This window comes from Ceratotherium simum, chromosome 16 (assembly GCF_057802395.1).
Source record: "Ceratotherium simum simum isolate JZ-2026a chromosome 16, ASM5780239v1, whole genome shotgun sequence".
NCBI lineage: Eukaryota > Metazoa > Chordata > Mammalia > Perissodactyla > Rhinocerotidae > Ceratotherium > Ceratotherium simum.
Window position 1 is genome coordinate 15849137 of NC_141915.1, and position 18388 is coordinate 15867524.

Below are 18388 nucleotides of genomic sequence, written 5' to 3' on the forward strand. Positions count from 1 at the left end.
TTGTGGGGATTATGTCATAGACTTCATCTGGACTCCCTCCTCTCCAAGCAGGGAGCCTAGCTTTAACCCCTCTCCTACCAGGGAATCCTCGTTGGCCAAAGATCATCTCGGAGTTGGCTCTTGGTGGGTGCTTTGAAGGGCTTCTTTCGTCATGATGTCCCTTATTAACCATATTTAAACTTTCTTTTTCCCCCAACTCAAGTGCTGGAGGCTTTGTCTACAGGAGAATATTCCCAAAAGCCTCCTGTAGAACTCCAGGGTCAAGAGAACTGTGGTCCTCACCCTGCTAGGCTCGTTTCTCCTACCTTAAAGCAGAACACTTTAGCCGACAGGCCAGCAGGCTAGAGACAGAAGTTTTCTCTGTGTCCCTGAGCAAGCTCTAGACTTTGTACCTCTCAGTTCCCCCATCTACTAAATAGCTAGAACCCGTTTCTCCCACAGTGTACTTTGGAAACCTAAGGAGACTGTACAGCCTTGGCTGTTCTCCCTGCTAGGTTGGATTACAAAGGAAGAGAGGACACTCTTCCAAACGACTGGATGACTTTTCTCTCTCCAAACAGGTAGAATCCTTTTCAGGTCTCTTAGCACCAGCTCAGAGACCCCACTGGATCAAAGCCCTTTTGAGAATCAGCCAGGAGTGCCCTTGCCCTAGGGGGGTACTAATGACCAAAGCAGACAAAATCCCCAAGGAAACCAGGTGCCTTCTAAACAGGTGAAAATGAAAATGGGGGTGGGGCACTGCTTTTTGCTTTTGTGTCCCTGTGAATGACAATTCCCACTGATCCTCTAAGGATGTGCTACAGGCAGGCTCAGGATGTCTGCATCCCTGGGTCCCGCTGTGCCCTGGAAATTCCCGTCTCCAGAAGTCCCACGTCCACACATGTGGCCTTTCTCCCTCTTGGCGAGGAATCACACTTTCTTCCTGAGCTGTTCAGCATGCCACCCAGCCCATGCTCTAACAGCAGGAATTCTCCTGCCTGCCTGTCAGCACACACACACCCGTGGGCGCACACTTCTGGGCAGATTTCTGCTGCACACTCAGCAGGAGTGCCAGCATACCTCTCACCATCCAGGTGATGCCAAGGACTATGGCAAACTTTTTCTCTGTCCTCCTCTCACCCCTTAACCCCCACCTCCTCTCCATTCAGTGGTAGCAGCCTCACACCAAAAAGGAAAGTCCTGGACCCATTACATAATTCTCCATAGTGCATGCAGTAGCTGGGGCATAAGGTCAGAGGTCATAGTGGGGTCAGGTGGCTGACACACACTGTAACGACAAGGTGGTTAAAATTAGACCACAGAGAGGAAACTGGCAGTCTTGTGGAAATGCAGAAGTTTCCTCTGCAAGTGAGAGGCTGGGGATGTAGGGAGGCCACTGTGCGTGCTGCTTGCCAGGCTATTACTCATTTCAGCTCTGTTCTTTAATGCCTTTTAGCCCCTGCTTCTGTATTTCTAGCCTTCCTCATCACATGTTTGAATACACGCGATGGAACCCATGGTTACCTGCCCTGGCCCAAGGAAAGCTTCCTTCCTCCTTCAAGGAGGTAAGCCCAGGACCAGGCACCCAAAGCTCAAGACGTCTGTCCTCTCCTAAGCCTTTTCTGGGTAGCTGAGCACATGTTAGATCAGCCTCTCAGGTGGAGGTGGTTGAGGTACTTAGCCTGAGATTCAGGCCTGTAATGCTACCAGGACGATTGGTGAGGGTGAGCAGGGGCCACTCTGAGGCAGGGAGAGTATTAGGTTTGTCGGGGAGAGGTGGCAGAGGATGGAGTCATGGAGCACACAGTTGACTGCTGTGTGCTGCACTTGTCCTGCCAGCCAGCTGGCCGAGTGGTGCTCATTTCCACAGTGTCCTAGAGGACATGGATCATGCCTGCCTCCTCTGTTTCCCAGCTTGGTGGTACCCAGCCAAGCTTCCCTGTGCCTGTCAGTCCTTACTGTGAGCCTCCTGTGTGCCCTGCTTGTCCTTAGCACCCCTGGCCAGAGAAGTATGAAAAGTATGAGATGTAGTCCTTGCCACCAGTGGGGTTATCGTCCAGGTGAGGGAGATAACAAATGCACCTGTAAAACAATGAGCAAACAAAGACAGTCTCCAAATTAGTACTTTACTATGTGAATCAGACATAGAAGTCCCTTTCACATTATGGAATGGGAGGCATTAAGGTGGGGGGGACACTCAGTATGGACTAGAGTCAATGATGATGAAGGGGCTGCCACCCTGTGGCATATCTGGCTACTGGAGTGTGTTTCCCTACGTGGACTGGCCTTCACCAGCTTCTGGCCTCCATATCAAGCAGGGCCCCTCCCCTCCCTTGGTAAGTACCCTGCCAGTAGGGAGGAGAGGACCCCAGAGGCCAGAGATGAAGAGAAGGGCGTGAGAAGTTGCAAGCAAAGCAGATGAGTTTGCAGGTGAGGGCATGTGTGTGTGGTCTCCCAGGAGAAGGACCCCAGACAGGGTGACTGTGGAAACTTCATCTGAGACATTTACAAATTTGACGATTGCTCAAGATATTGAATTTCATTTCAGCTAAATCAGCCCCAGCTTCTCTGACAGCACTGGCTTATGTGCTGATGTGGCCACATGGGAGCAGAATGGCGTGAACCCCTAGAGGAGCAGAACTTTGGTGAAACACCCCCCACCTGCTTTGCCTGTCTCCCTTCTCCTGACAACAATTTCCTGCCTGACCCCAGTCTCTTGAGCATGAGAAGCTCTTAGGTGGGGCAGGAACCTGTCAGGGGAAGCCTGAAATGATCTGGCTGAAATGAAACAGCCAAGAAAGCCCTCATCATTCATTTTGCACTCAGGCTGAAAGTTCTCCTTTTGGGAGTCTGGAGAGAGAGGAGCTGGGAAAAGAATGGAGAGTGGCAGTGAGGGGTACTAGACAGCTATATTCTGTGGAAGCCAGTGTTTTGCACTCCACCCTTCCTTCTATCAGTCAGATACCAAACTCAGAAGAGTTTAATTTATTCTTTTTTTATATCAGGACTTCAGTAAAAGAAAGGCAAAATCCCAGAGGGTGCCTTTCATTGGTCCTGGTGTTGTCTGCTACCCCAGAGATGCTCTAAGGAGAGACAGTGGTGGCTTTCTTGCTTTAGAAGATCTTGGGCCGGGGCCGGCCCCGTGGCTTAGCGGTTAAGTGCGCGCACTCCGCTACTGGTGGCCCAGGTTCGGATCCCAGGCGCGCACCGACGCACCACTTCTCCGGCCATGCTGAGGCCACAATCCCACATACAGCAACTAGAAGGATGTGCAACTATGACATACAAGTATCTACTGGGGCTTTGGGGAAAAAAAAGGAGAAGGATTGGCAATAGATGTTAGCTCAGAGCCAGTCTTCCTCAGCAAAAAGAGGAGGATTAGCATGGATGTTAGCTCAGGGCTGATCTTCCTCACAAAAAAAAAAAAAAAAGATCTTGGTCCTCAACCCACCCTGACCCTGGCTCACCATCTCACACACGTACACACTCCCACTCACTCACTCTGCCCCACTTGCCCAGCAACTTCGACACATTTCTCTTGTGCCCCTCAGCCAACAAACAGTGTCTCTCATCTTCATCTTCCCTTTCAGAAAATGCTGTTTTTCTTCTCTCCCTCTCATCCCCTAGGTTATTGCAGCCGACTGCAAAAGGGTCACAGTGCTGAAGTATTTTCTGGAAGCCCTTTGTGGACAAGAGGAGCCTCTGCTGGCATTCAAGGGTGGAAAATATGTGTCAGTGGCACCCGTCCCAGACACCATGGGAAAGGAAATGGGAAGCCAAGAGGGAAAACAACTGGAAGATGAGGTACTATGCGGGAAGAGCCCGCTGTGGCAGAGGGAAGGCTCCCCTCCCCCTACAGTCTTACTCTGCCCGTGGCTTCAGCTTCTATCCCTAGTTATTTATAACCACTCAGAGCAGTGTCAGTGTTAACATGACCAGCCAACTTCTCAAGACTGCACTCTGTTGGTGCCCCTTCCTGCCAGTCCCACCCCATTGCCTCCATTTCACTCTGCTACGAGTTCCAGATGCTTCTTTTTAATGTTGCATTAGAGGAGAAGGGAGGGAAAGAAAGAGTTTAATAATGTGCAGCTCTGGAGGCTTAGGAAAGGGAGTTGGGGGGGTGGTTAGGGTTCAGGCTGAGGATCAAGTTTATAGATGTGTGGAGCTCAGTGCAGAACAGGCCTGAACTCCAGCCTCCAGCACACGTACAGGAAGAGCTGACATTGCTGGCCCCGTGTGGAAAATCACCCCCTCCCCCGGCCTTCCCTCCCTCCCTCGCTCCCTCCCTCCCTCCTGCACATCCTGATGTGATTAAGGAATTCTCCTCTTGTTTGTTTGCCCTTGGTTGTTCCTGTAGCACTTGCTCCACTCCAGACCGTGTGTATGTGTGTGTGCGCGCACGAGCTTGTGTGCCCACCCCTGCCAAACCCCGCTGGCAGTTGCCCTGCCATGCGTATATGTATCTTCCTGGGGGTGATTGCTGTCATGGGTCTGTATGTTCCGGGTTTGTGTGTCAGTTTAAGTCGAATACTTCTGCCAGCTTCCCTGCTGTCCAGGTTCTGAGTAAATGTGAGTGTGTGATGGTGTCGGCACATATATGCATTTAATATCACTGCCAGCTGCCCTGCTGTGTGTCTGGGTGTAGATAACTCTGTCTGGGTGTGTGTGCACACACAGCTCACTTTTGCCTGATGGTTGACTCTTTCCTCCTTGTTACCCAGAGTATTAAAGACAGAGGAGACTTAGGTGGGAAGGAACGTGGGACTTAAGGAAGGGACGGAAGCGATTCTAGCCAGAGGCCAGGTCACCCGTAGGCCAACACAGTCATTTGGCCCGCAGCAGTCTCAAGCGCCTGGTGGAGCAGGGTGGGGTGCAGGGATGAAATCAGCAACAGGCCAGGGAAGCCAGATGTCAGCTGGAAGCTGTCGTTTGTGATCTGAAGCAGTGATAGAGTGGCCACCTTTGATTCAGAGTCTTCAGAGCAGCAAAGTCTTGGACTAGCTTCATTAGAATAGCTAGAGAACCCCACCCCACCCCTGAGGACACAGGGCTCAGCTTCCAGGACAGAGGTGGTTCCAGGGGTAAAGCTGAGCCCATGATTCCACACTCTCTAGATGAAACCTGGGCAGGAATAACGGGAAAGAATGAGCTGTCAGTGTGGGAGGAGACAGTGGGTTGCTAAAGCCATTGGGGTGTCCAGGCTTCAGGCAGGACAGAGCAGTGCCACCCAGGCCCTGGGCACTGTGTAGGGAAGTGTGGGTAGGGTAGCACCTCAGTTAGCATCTCACCCACGCTTTAAGGCTGAAGCAGGGAGTGAAAGGTAAGCAAGGCTAGTTCTCCAGGATTGCTCTAAAAGATGTCCTCTGTCCAGTTACCAATACCTCTGCAATACCAAATCCAGTTAGACAAGTGAGGCCCAGAGAGAGGGGCACAGTGTAAAAGCCAAGGAGGGGCTCCTCCACTCTAACAAGGAGCAGACCAGCTCTCCAGTTCCAGATCTTGGCTGTGCCACACTCTCTCTCTCCTTCTAGGGCTTATTGACCAGGCGAAGGTTGTGACCCACACCACGCTGCCCACTTCTTCCTTTTCCCACGAGCCTCCTGGGTTCCTTTATGTTAGTGGCCCCTGGGAAACCCTACTTACCCTGGTCTGTGTAATTTCATAACCCTGTACTTCCTCGTTTGCTGTGAGAGCTGAGCAAACCTCAGACAAGCCTCACTGACCCTCTTTTGACCTCAGTCAAGCTCAGTCCAAGCCCCGTGATAACCCTGTGTATCCCTAATCAGAGCAGGCAGAGGCAGTGTTCCCCTACTGGCCAGTCAGGCATCTTATTACACTCACTCTGGTCCAGGTTAACCCCAGGAACAAGGAAGTAAATGTGTAGAGTGAGTCTTCCTCCTTCACATGCCTGGGCCTCTCTGAAAGTGAACCCTGTGACACTATAGCCTGTGGGTTGTCAGATGAGTGGTGACTACAGACAGCACCCCAGACCCCTGAGACCTCTTAAGATAGTGGTAGTTCTGGCTCCATCTTGAGATCTCATCTCTGCCCAGACTGAAGTCTTAAGTGACTTTAGTCACTAAAGCTGATTGAGAGAGAAAGGGAGAGATATTTCTTCAAACATCATTCTTCATGAACAGAACAGAGTCCAGTTCCCTAGGGATGCTACCACCTGTCTTCCCACCCCTAGATTCTGCTCCCAAGACAAAGCATCACCTACCCACCCACACACTTTACCAACCACTTTCAGCCAAGAGAATCCGTCAGATGTCATCTTGAGATGGACAGTTAGAGGAGAGAGCAGTCTCTACTGAACAGATCCCAGGTGGGCCTGTGAGAGGCCTGGCGAAGCTGAGCCACTAAGGGCTGGGTCTGAGCTTACTGTTTGGGTTCAGGACCCCGACCCTGTGCTGCTTTGTATTATTGGTAAGAGCACAGACTTTGGACTCACGAGGGTTTGAATCTCTGCTCTGCCACTTACTAGCTTCGTGACCTTGAGCAAGTTGTTTAACTTTCTCAACCTCAGTTTGTTAATTTATAAAATAGGGATGATAACATCTACTTCACAGGCTGTTGTGAATATTAAATAAGTTAATACATGAGAAATGCTTAGCTCAGGACCTGGCCAATAGTAAGCACTCAGTAAATGGTAGTTGTTATTGTCATAATCATTGTTGTGATTACCATCTAGTTAGAAACACAGGAATCTTCTCTTACTAAATCACTCCCTATTACCCATGCTAACCCTGTCCCTCAAAGGAAGCTCTCTCGGGCAGCTGCATGTTCTCTACTGACCAAGGCCAAAAGTGAGAGAGTGAGAAATGGAGCCTGGGACCACCCGGGGAGTGGTAGCTTCTGAGAGCTGAGGCTGCAAGCAGGGAGGTGCCATCCCTGGGGAAGGCTCCACCAGCCTGGCAGGAGACTCCTCAAGCTAGCCAGCCATCCCCTAGCCTGCTAGGAGGGCAGCTGAGCAAGGTCATGTCACGTGAATTCCTATAATGGGGCCCAGCAGCCCCCACACCGCCAGGCTGTAGTCTTAAAAAGAAACCAGGGCAAAGTCTGCTGAGCTACAGCATCTGCTCTCTGACGCTGTCTGGGGCAAGGGAGCTTCCATGCCTAACTCCCAGCTTTTGGCCAGAATTGATTCCTCTCAGATCATTAACGTGAATTAGATTTAAATTGGGTGGTTTAACTTGCTCTATTGTTTTCCCCTTTGGTGATTTCAAAATGAAAATAGGCCCAAAGTTTGACTTTGGGAGTGTGTGCAAAGGAGAATGAAGAGCTATGAGTATAAGCATGGAAGTATATGTGTGTGTGTGAGTGACTTGTGGTGTGGATCTATGATTCTATAAAGAGGAAAGAGTCCCAGAGTGCAAAAGGGAGCAACTGGCAGGAGGAGGGAGTGACAGCTTCTCTCTATCCCCTCTCTGCCTGAGTGGAGGGAAGCACACACCTTGGAGCCCTTTGCAGGGAATGGTCTGAATAAGATGGAGGGGGTGGGGTGCTGGGAAGACAGAAGGGTGAGTCTGGTAAGTGCTGTGGGCTCACAGTCTCCTCTCTCCCCTGTCCTGCTCCACCACCCAAAGGAGGAGGACGTGGTGATTGAAGACTTCGAGGAAGATTCAGAGGCTGAAGGCAGCGGGGGTGAGGATGACATCAGGGAGCTTCGGGCCAAGAAGCTGGCTCTGGCCAGGAAGATAGCTGAGCAGCAGCGTCGCCAAGAAAAGATCCAGGTGGGGCCTGCCTGGGGAGGGTGGTTCCTATCAGGGTGGTGGCTATATAGGGCATGAGGGGGAGGTGAGCAGGGATAGGGATGAGTAGGACCCTCTCAGGAAGTCTTACAGTGTCCTGTCTGGTTCCACCGGTCTGTTTTCTTTCTCTGTCACTAAATTCTGGTAGCACATTTGGAGCCCTGAAGTCTCCCTCCTCTTGGGCTGCCAGAAGGGTCAGGTTCTTCTCAGAGAATCTGACGAAAGCTTCTCCCCGACTGATGATCTATGAATACACACCACACATACACGATCTTTCATACAATTTCAGGGGTTTCAGAGTTCCCCTGAACCTTATCCAGATACTGCTGGAGAGGTCATGGATTCTCTGTTGAGAACACCTGTTCTCGGGTGGAGAGGATGTCATTGCCACAGTCTTCTTATCTGGATTCCCATATAATGGCCGAGCCCTTCTGGACAGGATACTCTGAACCCTCCCAGAGAGAAACTATTCAGTCTCCACACAAGGATTCCTCCACCATCAGCCCTTTCATGGACCCATACCTTCACTTCCAGTAAGTTTTTCTTTGTGGCTCTCCCAGGTCTGTCCTCTTGCATTATAAGCTCACTTCCTCTTACCTAGGGCACAGGGCAGACAGGAAAGAGCCAGTCATGCTCCCCTCTTTAAGACTAACTGTATGCATGGGAAAGCATCAGGTCTGTTTAGGAATGTCTGTTTCAACCCTCTCTTTAGCTGCCCCTCGCCTTTGGCCTAGGGCTTAGCGCATGTGGTCAGGCAGACCTGATCACAGTCTGGGCTCCACCACTTACTAGCTTTGTGACTTTGGGCAAATTGTGTAACTCCTCAGAGCCTGTTTCCTCATCTGTAAAATGAAAGGGGTAACAGCACCTACCTCGTAGAATTGCTGTGAGGCCTGCAGTAGCCAGTGCATGTGAAGTGCTTAGCACAATGCATGGCACACAGTATGTGCTCCATAAATGATCAGTGTCCTCTGATATTAGTCTAATCACCCATCAGACAGAGCCCCGCCCTGGGAAGGGGAATGAATCCCAGTTGGGATCCATCATTCCTTAGACATATTCATGTCCCCCTGCCTTTTGGAATCAAGTGTGTGATACCATCTGCGAGGGTCATCGATCGTGGTGTGGCTGCCCCCTCAGCCCTTCCGTGGTCTGTGTGTAAATCTCTGTTGTGGCCCTCAGAGCAACTTCATCTTCAAGCTGTCTTTCTTCCTATCCTGTGGCTCTTTTCTTCCTCACCATCAGTCTTCTCAAAAGTTCTCTCTCTACTCACCACCTCCGTTTCTTGGCTCTCAACGGAGCAGTTATAGAAACTTGTATCAGAAGTCACCAAGTACTTGTCTTTATCAAGTCTCAGTCACCATCACAGTTGACTTCCCTGTAGCTTTGGACCCTGAAGCCACCGACCTCCAGCCTCACTTTAGCACAAGTGGACCCTTGTCTTCTCTCTCTGTTGACCACACCATCCTCCTAGGCTTTCTCACTACCATTCTTTTCTTAGTCTCCTACTTCCTTTCTGTTACTTCTTAGTCTCATCATGCAGAATTGGCACTCAGCAAACATTTGTTCAGTGACTTAATAGATGGTAGCAACTAGAGCATCATCTTAAATTCCTCACTGGCTTTTAACCCCTCATATCTGATTTCTTATCAAATCCTATCTGATAGTTCACTCATTTATTCTCTTCTTTCCTCTCTTTTGCCACTACTGCTATTCTAGTCCAGGTACTGACTTGGATTGTAGCAGTCAAGACTCCTGCATTGCACAATTCCAGGGAGTGCCATTTACTTTGTAGTCTGTGAATGGCACCTTCTGGAGTTGTATGATACACAGTCTGCATGCTGAGCTCACTGCCTCCAATGCATCTTACGTGTTTTCATCATTCTCTTCCCAAAAGAGCCACTCCCTTGCTCAGAAATCATCAGTGCCTTTGGTTGGCTAGTAAAATAAAGTCTAATTCCTTATTATGGCATATGAGGCTTTCTTGTCTGTTCCCAGTCTGTTTTTCCAACCTCTGCTCCCAACCCCCGTGACCCCTTACTAGCTATATGACATTGGGAAAATTATTTAACTTCTTTGAGCCTGTTTCCTCATCTATAAAATGAAAGTGGTAATGGCACCTACCTCAGAAAGACAGTGCATGTAAAGTGCCTGGCCAAACAGTAAGGCCAGGGGCCGGCCCCACGGCGTAGCAGTTAAGTGCGCGTGCTCTGCTGCCGGCGGCCCGGGTTCGGATCCCAGGCACGCGCTGACACGCCACTTGTCAGGTCATGCTGTGGCAGCGTCCCACATAAAGTGGAGGAAGATGGGCACAGATGTTAGCCCAGGGCCAGTCTTCCTTAGCAAAAAGAGGAGGATTGGCATGGATGTTAGCTCAGGGCTGATCTTCCTCACAAAAAAAACAAACACCAACGCCCTCCTGCCTGGACAACACTAACCTTCCTCACTGTCCCCAGATATGCTCTGCCCTTTTGCACTCTCAAGTCTTTGTTCATGCTGTTCCCTCAAACCAGAGTACTCTTTTTCTGCTCTACATTTCCTGTTACCTGTTGAAATTGTATTCTTCCTTCAATCCCCAGATGAAACTCTGTCTCCCCAGTGAAGCCTTCTCTGATTCCTCCTAGGAGGAATTCATCTCTCTATGCTCAGTGTTCCTGGGGCACTGATTTATACTTCATTTGTGTGAGGCTTATATCATGTCTCATATTACACTTATTTCTAGACTTGTGCCCCCTGCTGTACTGTGAACTCCTCGGAATCAGGTACCGTGTCTTCAGCTCAGTTTAGTAAGTGGTGGTGAGCATCTACTGTGCTAGTGGTGAGGGAACACAGGAATGAACCAAAAAAGTCCCATCCCAGAGTATACAGTGGAGTGGAGAAGCCAGTGGTTTGAAGTGTAAGTGAGCATTGTTAACAAAAGGGAAGTACTGGATGCTGTGGGAGCACATGCCACGGGGACATGGCCTTGTCTAGAGTGCTCTGTTCAGCTTGGCCTCTCTAGTGACAGGCAATACCTTATACAAATAGGAGGTTTCTATGCAACTTGACTTCTGGTACCCATGGCTGCCCCTGTCCAGGAAGCCTGTTCTCCCTGTCAGCTCCTTCAGAGCAAGCTGGTCAGGCCCAGGCACTGAGGGCCTGCTCTGGGCTGGCCGGGGCTCAGGTTGCTATGGCCCCTTTAAGAACAGGCCCCACATGCACTGCTGCTGGCGGCCCTGCCTCCCGTCAGCCTTCTTCCTCCAGCCTCACAGCCACAGGAGGATTTCTCAGCAGAGGAAAAATTCCCCCCTTCCCCTCTCCCCCGCCCCTTTTAATGCCCGGGGCCCTTCACTTCCATAATTCTTCATTTTCCAGCCTTGAACGTAAGCCAGACACATCTGTCTGGCCATATGCGTGAACCCTGGAGTCTGTGCCGAGGTGGCTGTAAAACAGGGCCGGTGAAGGCCCTTCTGGGAGAGCACACACATGTGTGTGCCCTCGGGCCATTGGCTCCCTGCCCAGAACCACGGGGCTGCAGCGCTCCAAACCCATGTTAACCTTTTCTTATTTTTCCTCTTTTTGTTTAATTTAAGGGGGGAAAATCCCAAGGAAAAGGTATAAATTGTCCTGGGAGTGGGGGAGAGGCTCCTAGCTGGAGAGGCCATTATTGTTGGCAGGTACGTGGGTCACACTAATACAATAAGGAAGAGAGGAACATCGAGTGAATTAAGATCGGAGAGATGGGCTGTAAATTACACTGCTCTGAACTCCATCAGTCTCCAAGGGTGTTAACCGAGAGGTGTAAGGCAAGTCCCCAGCTCCCAGCGCCTTTTACAGATGCAGCAAAACAGGAACCACACATGTTTGGGGAAGGGGATATGAAGATGGGGTTGAAAAAAATCCTCCTGGCCCCCATGATGGCTATAAAGTCCAACTGAGATCTGGGGCTGTAGCCACACCCCCACTTCCCTGCTCCCACCTAGACCCCTGGCCTAAGCTCATCTGTAGGGGTGGGGGAGGTGAGGCCTGGCCTCCCTCTGCAGCCTGTCCCTCCCTGCTTCCAGCGTTGCGCAGAGACTGGTGAGCGGGGCCGACTGGAGGTCAGAAAAGGGGTGTGAGCAGCTCTCCGGCCTGTGCAGCTGGAGCCGCGACGCCCAGGCAGGCCCCTGGAAGCTGGGGGGCCAAGTCCACCTACCCAGGGCTTTAAGGCCACGCTCTCTGGCTCAGGCCATGCTTTGCCTGTTGCCTGACATAGCTCTTCATATTGGTTTGCTTCTGCCCACCTTGCTGCTTTCTGCCGAGTTCTTTTCCTTCTCATTGCTGTTCTTGGGAGGTGTCCAGAGATCAGAGCAGGGTACATGGTTTGTCTGGGAAATTGATCAGAAGTGTTTCATTCCTAACCAGGCCTCCAGGGCAAAGCAGTCACTGAAAATCCTCCTCGAGGCATGAGGTGTGGCCTCTTGGCACCTCATACTGGCCCTGGCCCTGTGAATCCCCCGCCTCCTTTCTGCCTCCACGAGGCTTTGCTGTGATTTGTGCTGCTGTCGGGTGGGGTCAGGTTTCCTGAGCAGTTGCAAACATCCCACCTGAAACATAACAGGCTCTTCCTCTGGCCACAGCTATTGTTTCCCTCTGCATTATGGCTACAGTCTTGCTCTGTAGCCAGCAATGACATGTGTTCTGAAAATAACTTTGCTCCCCTGTCCCCTTCCCGCCCACCCACCCTCCTGAAGATGCAGTCACTCCTTTGTGACGGCCCCAGGAGTCTCACTCTAAATATAGCTGCAGTCCATTCACACTGCCACCCAGCTGGGGGGGGGGGGGGGCTGTGGAACAATGGGGCATGCACAGAGCCCCCCACACCTGTATGGAATCTAGCGGAAGGCAGACACTCAACCCTGGCTCCTAGCTGTCGGAGGCAGGGTGTGAGGCAGCGTACTACCAGGCCAGGGGCACGTTCACGCCAGGGCAGGAAAGCACATCAGCCTTCAGAGCCCGGCAGCCGCCCTCCCCACTCGAGCCCGTTCCAGAGCCTGTTCCAGCTTCTTCACAAACCGTGGTAGGCCTCCGGTTGGCTCCAGCCGCTCTCGCCTCCTTTGGCTCCAGCAGCATCCACAGGGTCCTGTCCTCCTACAGGATGGTCGGGCTGTTGGCTGAAACAGCTTTAGGCTGCTGCTTGGAGCAAACTCAGAGGTGTCGTGCTTAGCCCTGCCTCTCCCTCTCCATCAGGAAAGGGCACACTTCTTGCGCATTCTCAGGACAAGAGTTATCAAATAAAATTGTCAGATTATCTTTAAAGTGCCCTTCAGCTCTGAGATTCTGTGATGTAGCTCATTGAGCTCCTATGATATATCAAACTCTCTGCTGGGTATTGTAAAAGAAACTACAAAAAAAGAAGGCAGTTCTCCTTGAGCCCCTTACAGTCTAGTTTGAAAATAAGATCAGTCCTCATAAAACAAGAAGTAGCAGCAAACAATTCATCATAATTATAACTTTAAAAAAGAAAGCAAGCCTATGTTAAGCTGTGACATCCAGGGAAGGGGTCCTCAGCAGAAACTCTCCCAAGAGCAACCCACCCCAAATGGAGATGCTAACTGTACTGCACCCAGGGGAGGCTGGTGGCTCTGCCTGCTCTCTATAGCAAATGCAATATCTGCTCCCTTTGGTTTCTGCCAGTCAAGAAGGAACTACCTGCCTGCACTATTAGTGGTTATCTCACCAACTATTCCTATTTTTTATTTCATTTCTATTTTTCCATTTTTAAAAAATACCTCTACATAGTTAAAGAAAAAAACAAGGGTACCATGAGTCTTATAATAGAAATCAACAGTCCTCTGCCTCACCACTCCCCATCTCCAGCTCTGCGCCCTAGTGGTCTCCCCAGATATTTACCCTCATGGATATATAGAAGATGAAAAATGGAGTTGGGCAGGAAGAAAGGAAACTGACATTTGTTGTTACTAATGTATTAGGCACTGTGCTAGATACTTTCACATATGTGCAAGGTGAGCATGGAAATTTACTGTGTTATAAAATTTTTCATTTCTAGTGAAGACATTGCTCTGGCGAGAGAGGCCTGGGGATAAATGATTCCATCACCCTGTAAAGGGAAGGAAGCTCTACTCCCTTTGGAGCCCTAAGCAGAAGGAAGACCTAAGAAGGCCTTCTCTTGATCTGGCTCTGCTTCATTGTCTAGGTTCTTCAAGTTCCACAACTTCTGTGTGAACTAATTGCATTACCTATATTTGTAATGCTCAGCGTTTTAATCTTCAATGGGTCAGCACCCCCAAATCATCACCACTGTCTAGAAGAAGGAACTTAACCTGTAAAAGAGCCTTTCCTGGGGACCCAAGCCTGTTAGCTTCCTTGTCAGATATTATTGTGGATTCTCTTTCCCGGCTCCCCACCAGCTTGCTCAAGGATGCTCCCATACTTCGGAGAAAGTTGGTTACTTGGCACCTTCCAGAAATAGAATTAAGTTCTTTTTCTCTTCCACACTTTATGACAACTTGGTCCTTATTGCCTTTGGTCTGACTCAAAGTGTCCATGCTTTCCTTTGGTCCCCAGTTCACTCTCCAAGGACCACTGTGGCCCAGCATTAGTGGCAGTAAGAAGGGTTCCTATGGAACTCTCCTTCCAGGTCAGCACACTTGACTCCAGGCCAGGGCCAGTCTGTCTGAATCACAGCATTCCAATTGCGCCCCCCTCACCCCCACCAGAGGCTTCTGTAGCTTTTTACTCATACAAACAAAAATAAATCTCACTACCGGCCTCTGAACTCCGCAGCAGCATGCTTCCCCCTTCTCCCCAAGCGTCCCATGGCTGTGAGTGGGGACTTGGCACTCTCCCCACCGACATCACTTTTTCACTCCCTGCGCATCCTGTGTCCTTCTCTCACCGTGCGACCCAGAGATCGGAATGGGACGTGACGGCCGGCACAGGCGCCGTGCACAGCTGCCAGGAATCTGACGGGTAAAATCTGGAAAAGTTGGGAGGGCAAACGCTAAACACACACACACACACACAGCGCCACTCAGAGAGGGCCGGAAACACAGACACCCACAGCAGAGGGCCGGCGGACTCCCGAGCCTTCCTCAGTCTGCCATTCTTTTGAAGGGGACTGGGCCAGTCTAGTGACTCAAGTATGACCCCTCCAGAAGCCCACTGGTACCCCAGGAGAAGAGGGAGCAGCTTCGTTTAATCTCCTGAGACTCCGTGAGGGCATGTGGGGAACAGGAAGCAGTTCTGTGGTGACTCACTGGGCAGAGCCAGGTTAAGGGAAGTTGTCTGCGGGCGTCCCTGGGACCGGATGATGGCAGCACAACTCCGACCACCCTCATACAGCTTGACCCCACCACACCCCTGGGGAACGAACAAGGCTGCCACCTCCCTGAGACGCTGTGGCCTCTGTTCACCTTTCTGGGCCTGAGCCAGAGCTCAGAGAATTCAGACAGTTAGAGCTTCACTGGACCCTACTCCTAGATTTTTCTTCCATTCTGTCATCAGAACACACAAGTAGGCTCAGTTAGCCCCCAGCCTCCCTTGGCCACCTGGCCTAAAGGCCCTCCTGCCCACTGGCAGCTCTAAAGGTAGGATGGTACAAGGTCTTAGGAGCTCATTCTTCACACAGGGTAAAAAGTGACAGCCAATTCCACTTCCTTAGAGTCAAACCAGGGCTAGAGTGTCATTTCTGGAGGCAGGAAAACTGAGATGTGAAAGGAGTCTCGGTGGGGTGGTGGCAGAGATGCAGTGCTCAGTTAGGGCCCTGAACCCCTGTCCTCCCCCCAGCCGGTGGCATTGCTTGTCCTATTCCTTCTTTCCCAGAAAGACAGAGATTTGGGGGCCTGTGATAGAAGAAAAATGTTCCTGGCAGTGGAAAAGCTGGATAGAGAACACCAAGACCTGGGAAAATGAGGAACAGGAATGCTGATGCTCCCTCTGTGTGAGGAGAAAGAGTAGTGAGTTGTTAACTGAACCTGAGTAGGGACCGTTTCCTGTTCTTACAAAATGCCCGAGCCATTACACAATGTTATATGTCCATTATATCTCAATAAAAAACAAATTTTAGAAAAATGCTGAGGCCAAGTTTGGTGAAATGTGTGTCACCTTCTAGTTGGCAGCCCCATGGGGAGGGACAGTGACCCAAATCCCCTGGGAGGGTGGCCAGCAGCCATGGTACTTCCCCCAAATGAGGTGAGAGCAATAGGAAGACTTCAGCAGACTGGGCCTCTCAGCCACATTTCTCATGCCTGCCAGCGTCCTGTGGCCTGTGCCTTACACCAGCTGTGGTGGCAGTGGCAGCAACAACTTACTCATAGGGAGAGGTCCCCGGCAGGTCACAGAGAAGCCACCCCCAGCATTCAGAGGCATGCCCTTTCAGTTTTACTGTTGTTGCCAGTGAAACCTGAGCACCTTCCTCACTGACTGTTAGTGGCCAGGGCCCAGCACTGTGGGCCCCATCTCAGTTGGCACGCACATCTGCTCCACTTCCCCTGTGCCTGTGTCCCTGCAAGTTGGTGTGTGGCAGAAGGCCATGAGAAGGCGTGACAAGGCTGGGACCTGCTCGCCTGGCCCCTGCCAGGTTTGCGTTGGTGCCTTCAGCTCCATAAACAGGGAAGACACTGTCTGGGCAGATGCCAACAAATCAGTTTGCTTCTTGGCCGTGGTCCCCAGAAGAGGAAGCAGCACAATAGTGACCATGTTCTGGAATGACAGACATACCCAGAGCCTATCTCAAAGGACCACTGCCACACAAGGTTCTGTCAGACTTTGGAAAATTGGGCTTTCACAGATGTGCGTGGAGCTTCCCTGAAAGAGGTGAACATGTGTAAGACTAACAGGCACTAGGCCACGTGCTTTCTGAGGTGTGGTGCACAGACCACTGGTGCTGCATGAGGTAGTTTTTTAGTGATGCACCGGAGACACTGACTTTTTATTATGGCAATTTAGCTTGCACTAGTAAACAGGACTAGGCTGTCAAACCCTTGATTCCATAGATATCTTTGCTTAAGAAGAGACTAAGTAAAAAAGACTGAATTGACCTAAGTCAATTTAAAGAAAAACATCAAGTAAATAATAGTATAGATTGTACAGAGTTGTGGTAAAGGAGCACCAATGGAACATAAAAGACTAACGTTTAGGAAACACTGTGCTGGTCGGCTGGGGGAAGGGGGTGGCAATCTCATCAGTCTGGGTGTTGCTCTTTGCAGACATGTGAGTTGGATCCTGATCCATCACACTGTATGGACTCCAGCTGCTGCGGGAGACTTTGGTATTATTAGTTGCCAGCATCCCTTTTTATGTATAGCCACTTTTTTTTTTTTTTTTTTTTTTTTGGTGAGGAAGATCAGCCCTAAGCTAACATCCAATGCCAATCCTCCTCTTTTTTGGCCGAGAAAGATTGCCCCTAGGCTAACATCCGTGCCCATCTTCCTCTCTGAGTTTAGCCTTTGAGTTTAACTTTTTCTTAAACTACATGATGAAAAAAGTTGAAATAACAAATTCTGTTTGGGATATATATATGAAGTGTTTGGTTGAGAAGTATTCCTCTATATGCTGCCTAGATAATGTACATGAAACCGCTTTCATATCCAAGGAACCTAACTCTCGTTGATTTTTAGCCCAAGGTCTTATTTTCAGAGACCTGTTATTTTTAATATCATCAGGGCCCTTCCCCAGTGCTAGACAGGGTTTTAGTCACGCCCCATTCCCTGGGCCATTTGGTCTGTGTTGATTTTCATCACAGTGCTTTGCCCAGCCTTTGGGCCTGTCCCTCAGGCCTGACAGGGGCTTGCTGTTCCTCTGGAGGGGGAAGAGGTTCAGGAGGCAGGATGCTGACACACTGTGGAGTCAGGGCCCTGGCTCACCCACCCGCTTGCCTGCTCATTCTCTGGCTCACTCACCGTCTGTGTCCCTGTAGGCTGTCCTGGAGGACCACAGTCAGATGAGGCAGATGGAGCTCGAGATCAGACCCTTGTTCCTCGTACCAGACACCAACGGCTTCATTGACCACCTGGCCAGTCTGGCACGGCTGCTGGAGAGCAGGAAGTACATCCTGGTGGTGCCCCTCATCGGTGAGTCAGGCCAGAGCAGCCCTGCACGTGCGCAGCAGCCCCCTCTACACAGATGCCCCACGGCCCTGGGGCCAGGCAGGCAGAGCCCTGCTGTGTGTGTAAGACAGGATTTGCAGGGAAGTAGGGAATGCGTGGGGCAAGGAAAATTGTTTAATAATCAAAGCAGTTCAAATTATTATGGCTGATCCATGGCTTAAACTGCTGAGCAAATGGACTCCTGTGTCCCAGCAACCAGAGGCTGCATGAGCCCAGCCCTTGTTTTTATCCTTATAAAGCTTGCAGTAAAACAGCAAAGCTGGTTCCCGTTATTGGTAAACACTCAGCCCTGGCAGATAACGGCAGTGCTGCTGGGTGGTCTGGCAGGGAGGCTGGGAGGATTTTGAAGTGGTTAGATGCCTTTGGTCTGATTGTCTTGTAGCTTTTCATGATCATTTTGTTGGTTCGAGGTAGCATTCTTCTGGCCAGTGTCACCCTAAGGCCAGGCTGACAGAAACCCTCTAGAGCAAGCCCTTGGCTCATGCCTGTGGATTCCTGCCACTTGGGCCCTTACCAGTGTCTGGTCATTGGTGCTGGTGCAGGGTCAGCATCTCAGGACCCAGCTAGCTT

The 18388-nt window shown here is 50.7% G+C and overlaps 1 protein-coding gene across 4 annotated transcripts in view; it reads left to right on the forward strand.

Annotated features, from left to right (window-relative positions):
* The window catches only part of SMG6 (SMG6 nonsense mediated mRNA decay factor), a 208297-nt gene that overhangs the window by 181851 nt on the left and 8058 nt on the right, over window positions 1-18388 (forward strand). For all 4 annotated transcript variants that reach the window (XM_004433296.3, XM_087440643.1, XM_087440642.1 and 1 more), the window contains 3 exons: window positions 3607-3783; window positions 7566-7712; window positions 17629-17782. In XM_004433296.3, coding sequence (XP_004433353.1) covers window positions 3607-3783; window positions 7566-7712; window positions 17629-17782 — 478 coding nt within the window. The remainder of the gene's footprint in view (window positions 1-3606; window positions 3784-7565; window positions 7713-17628; window positions 17783-18388) is intronic.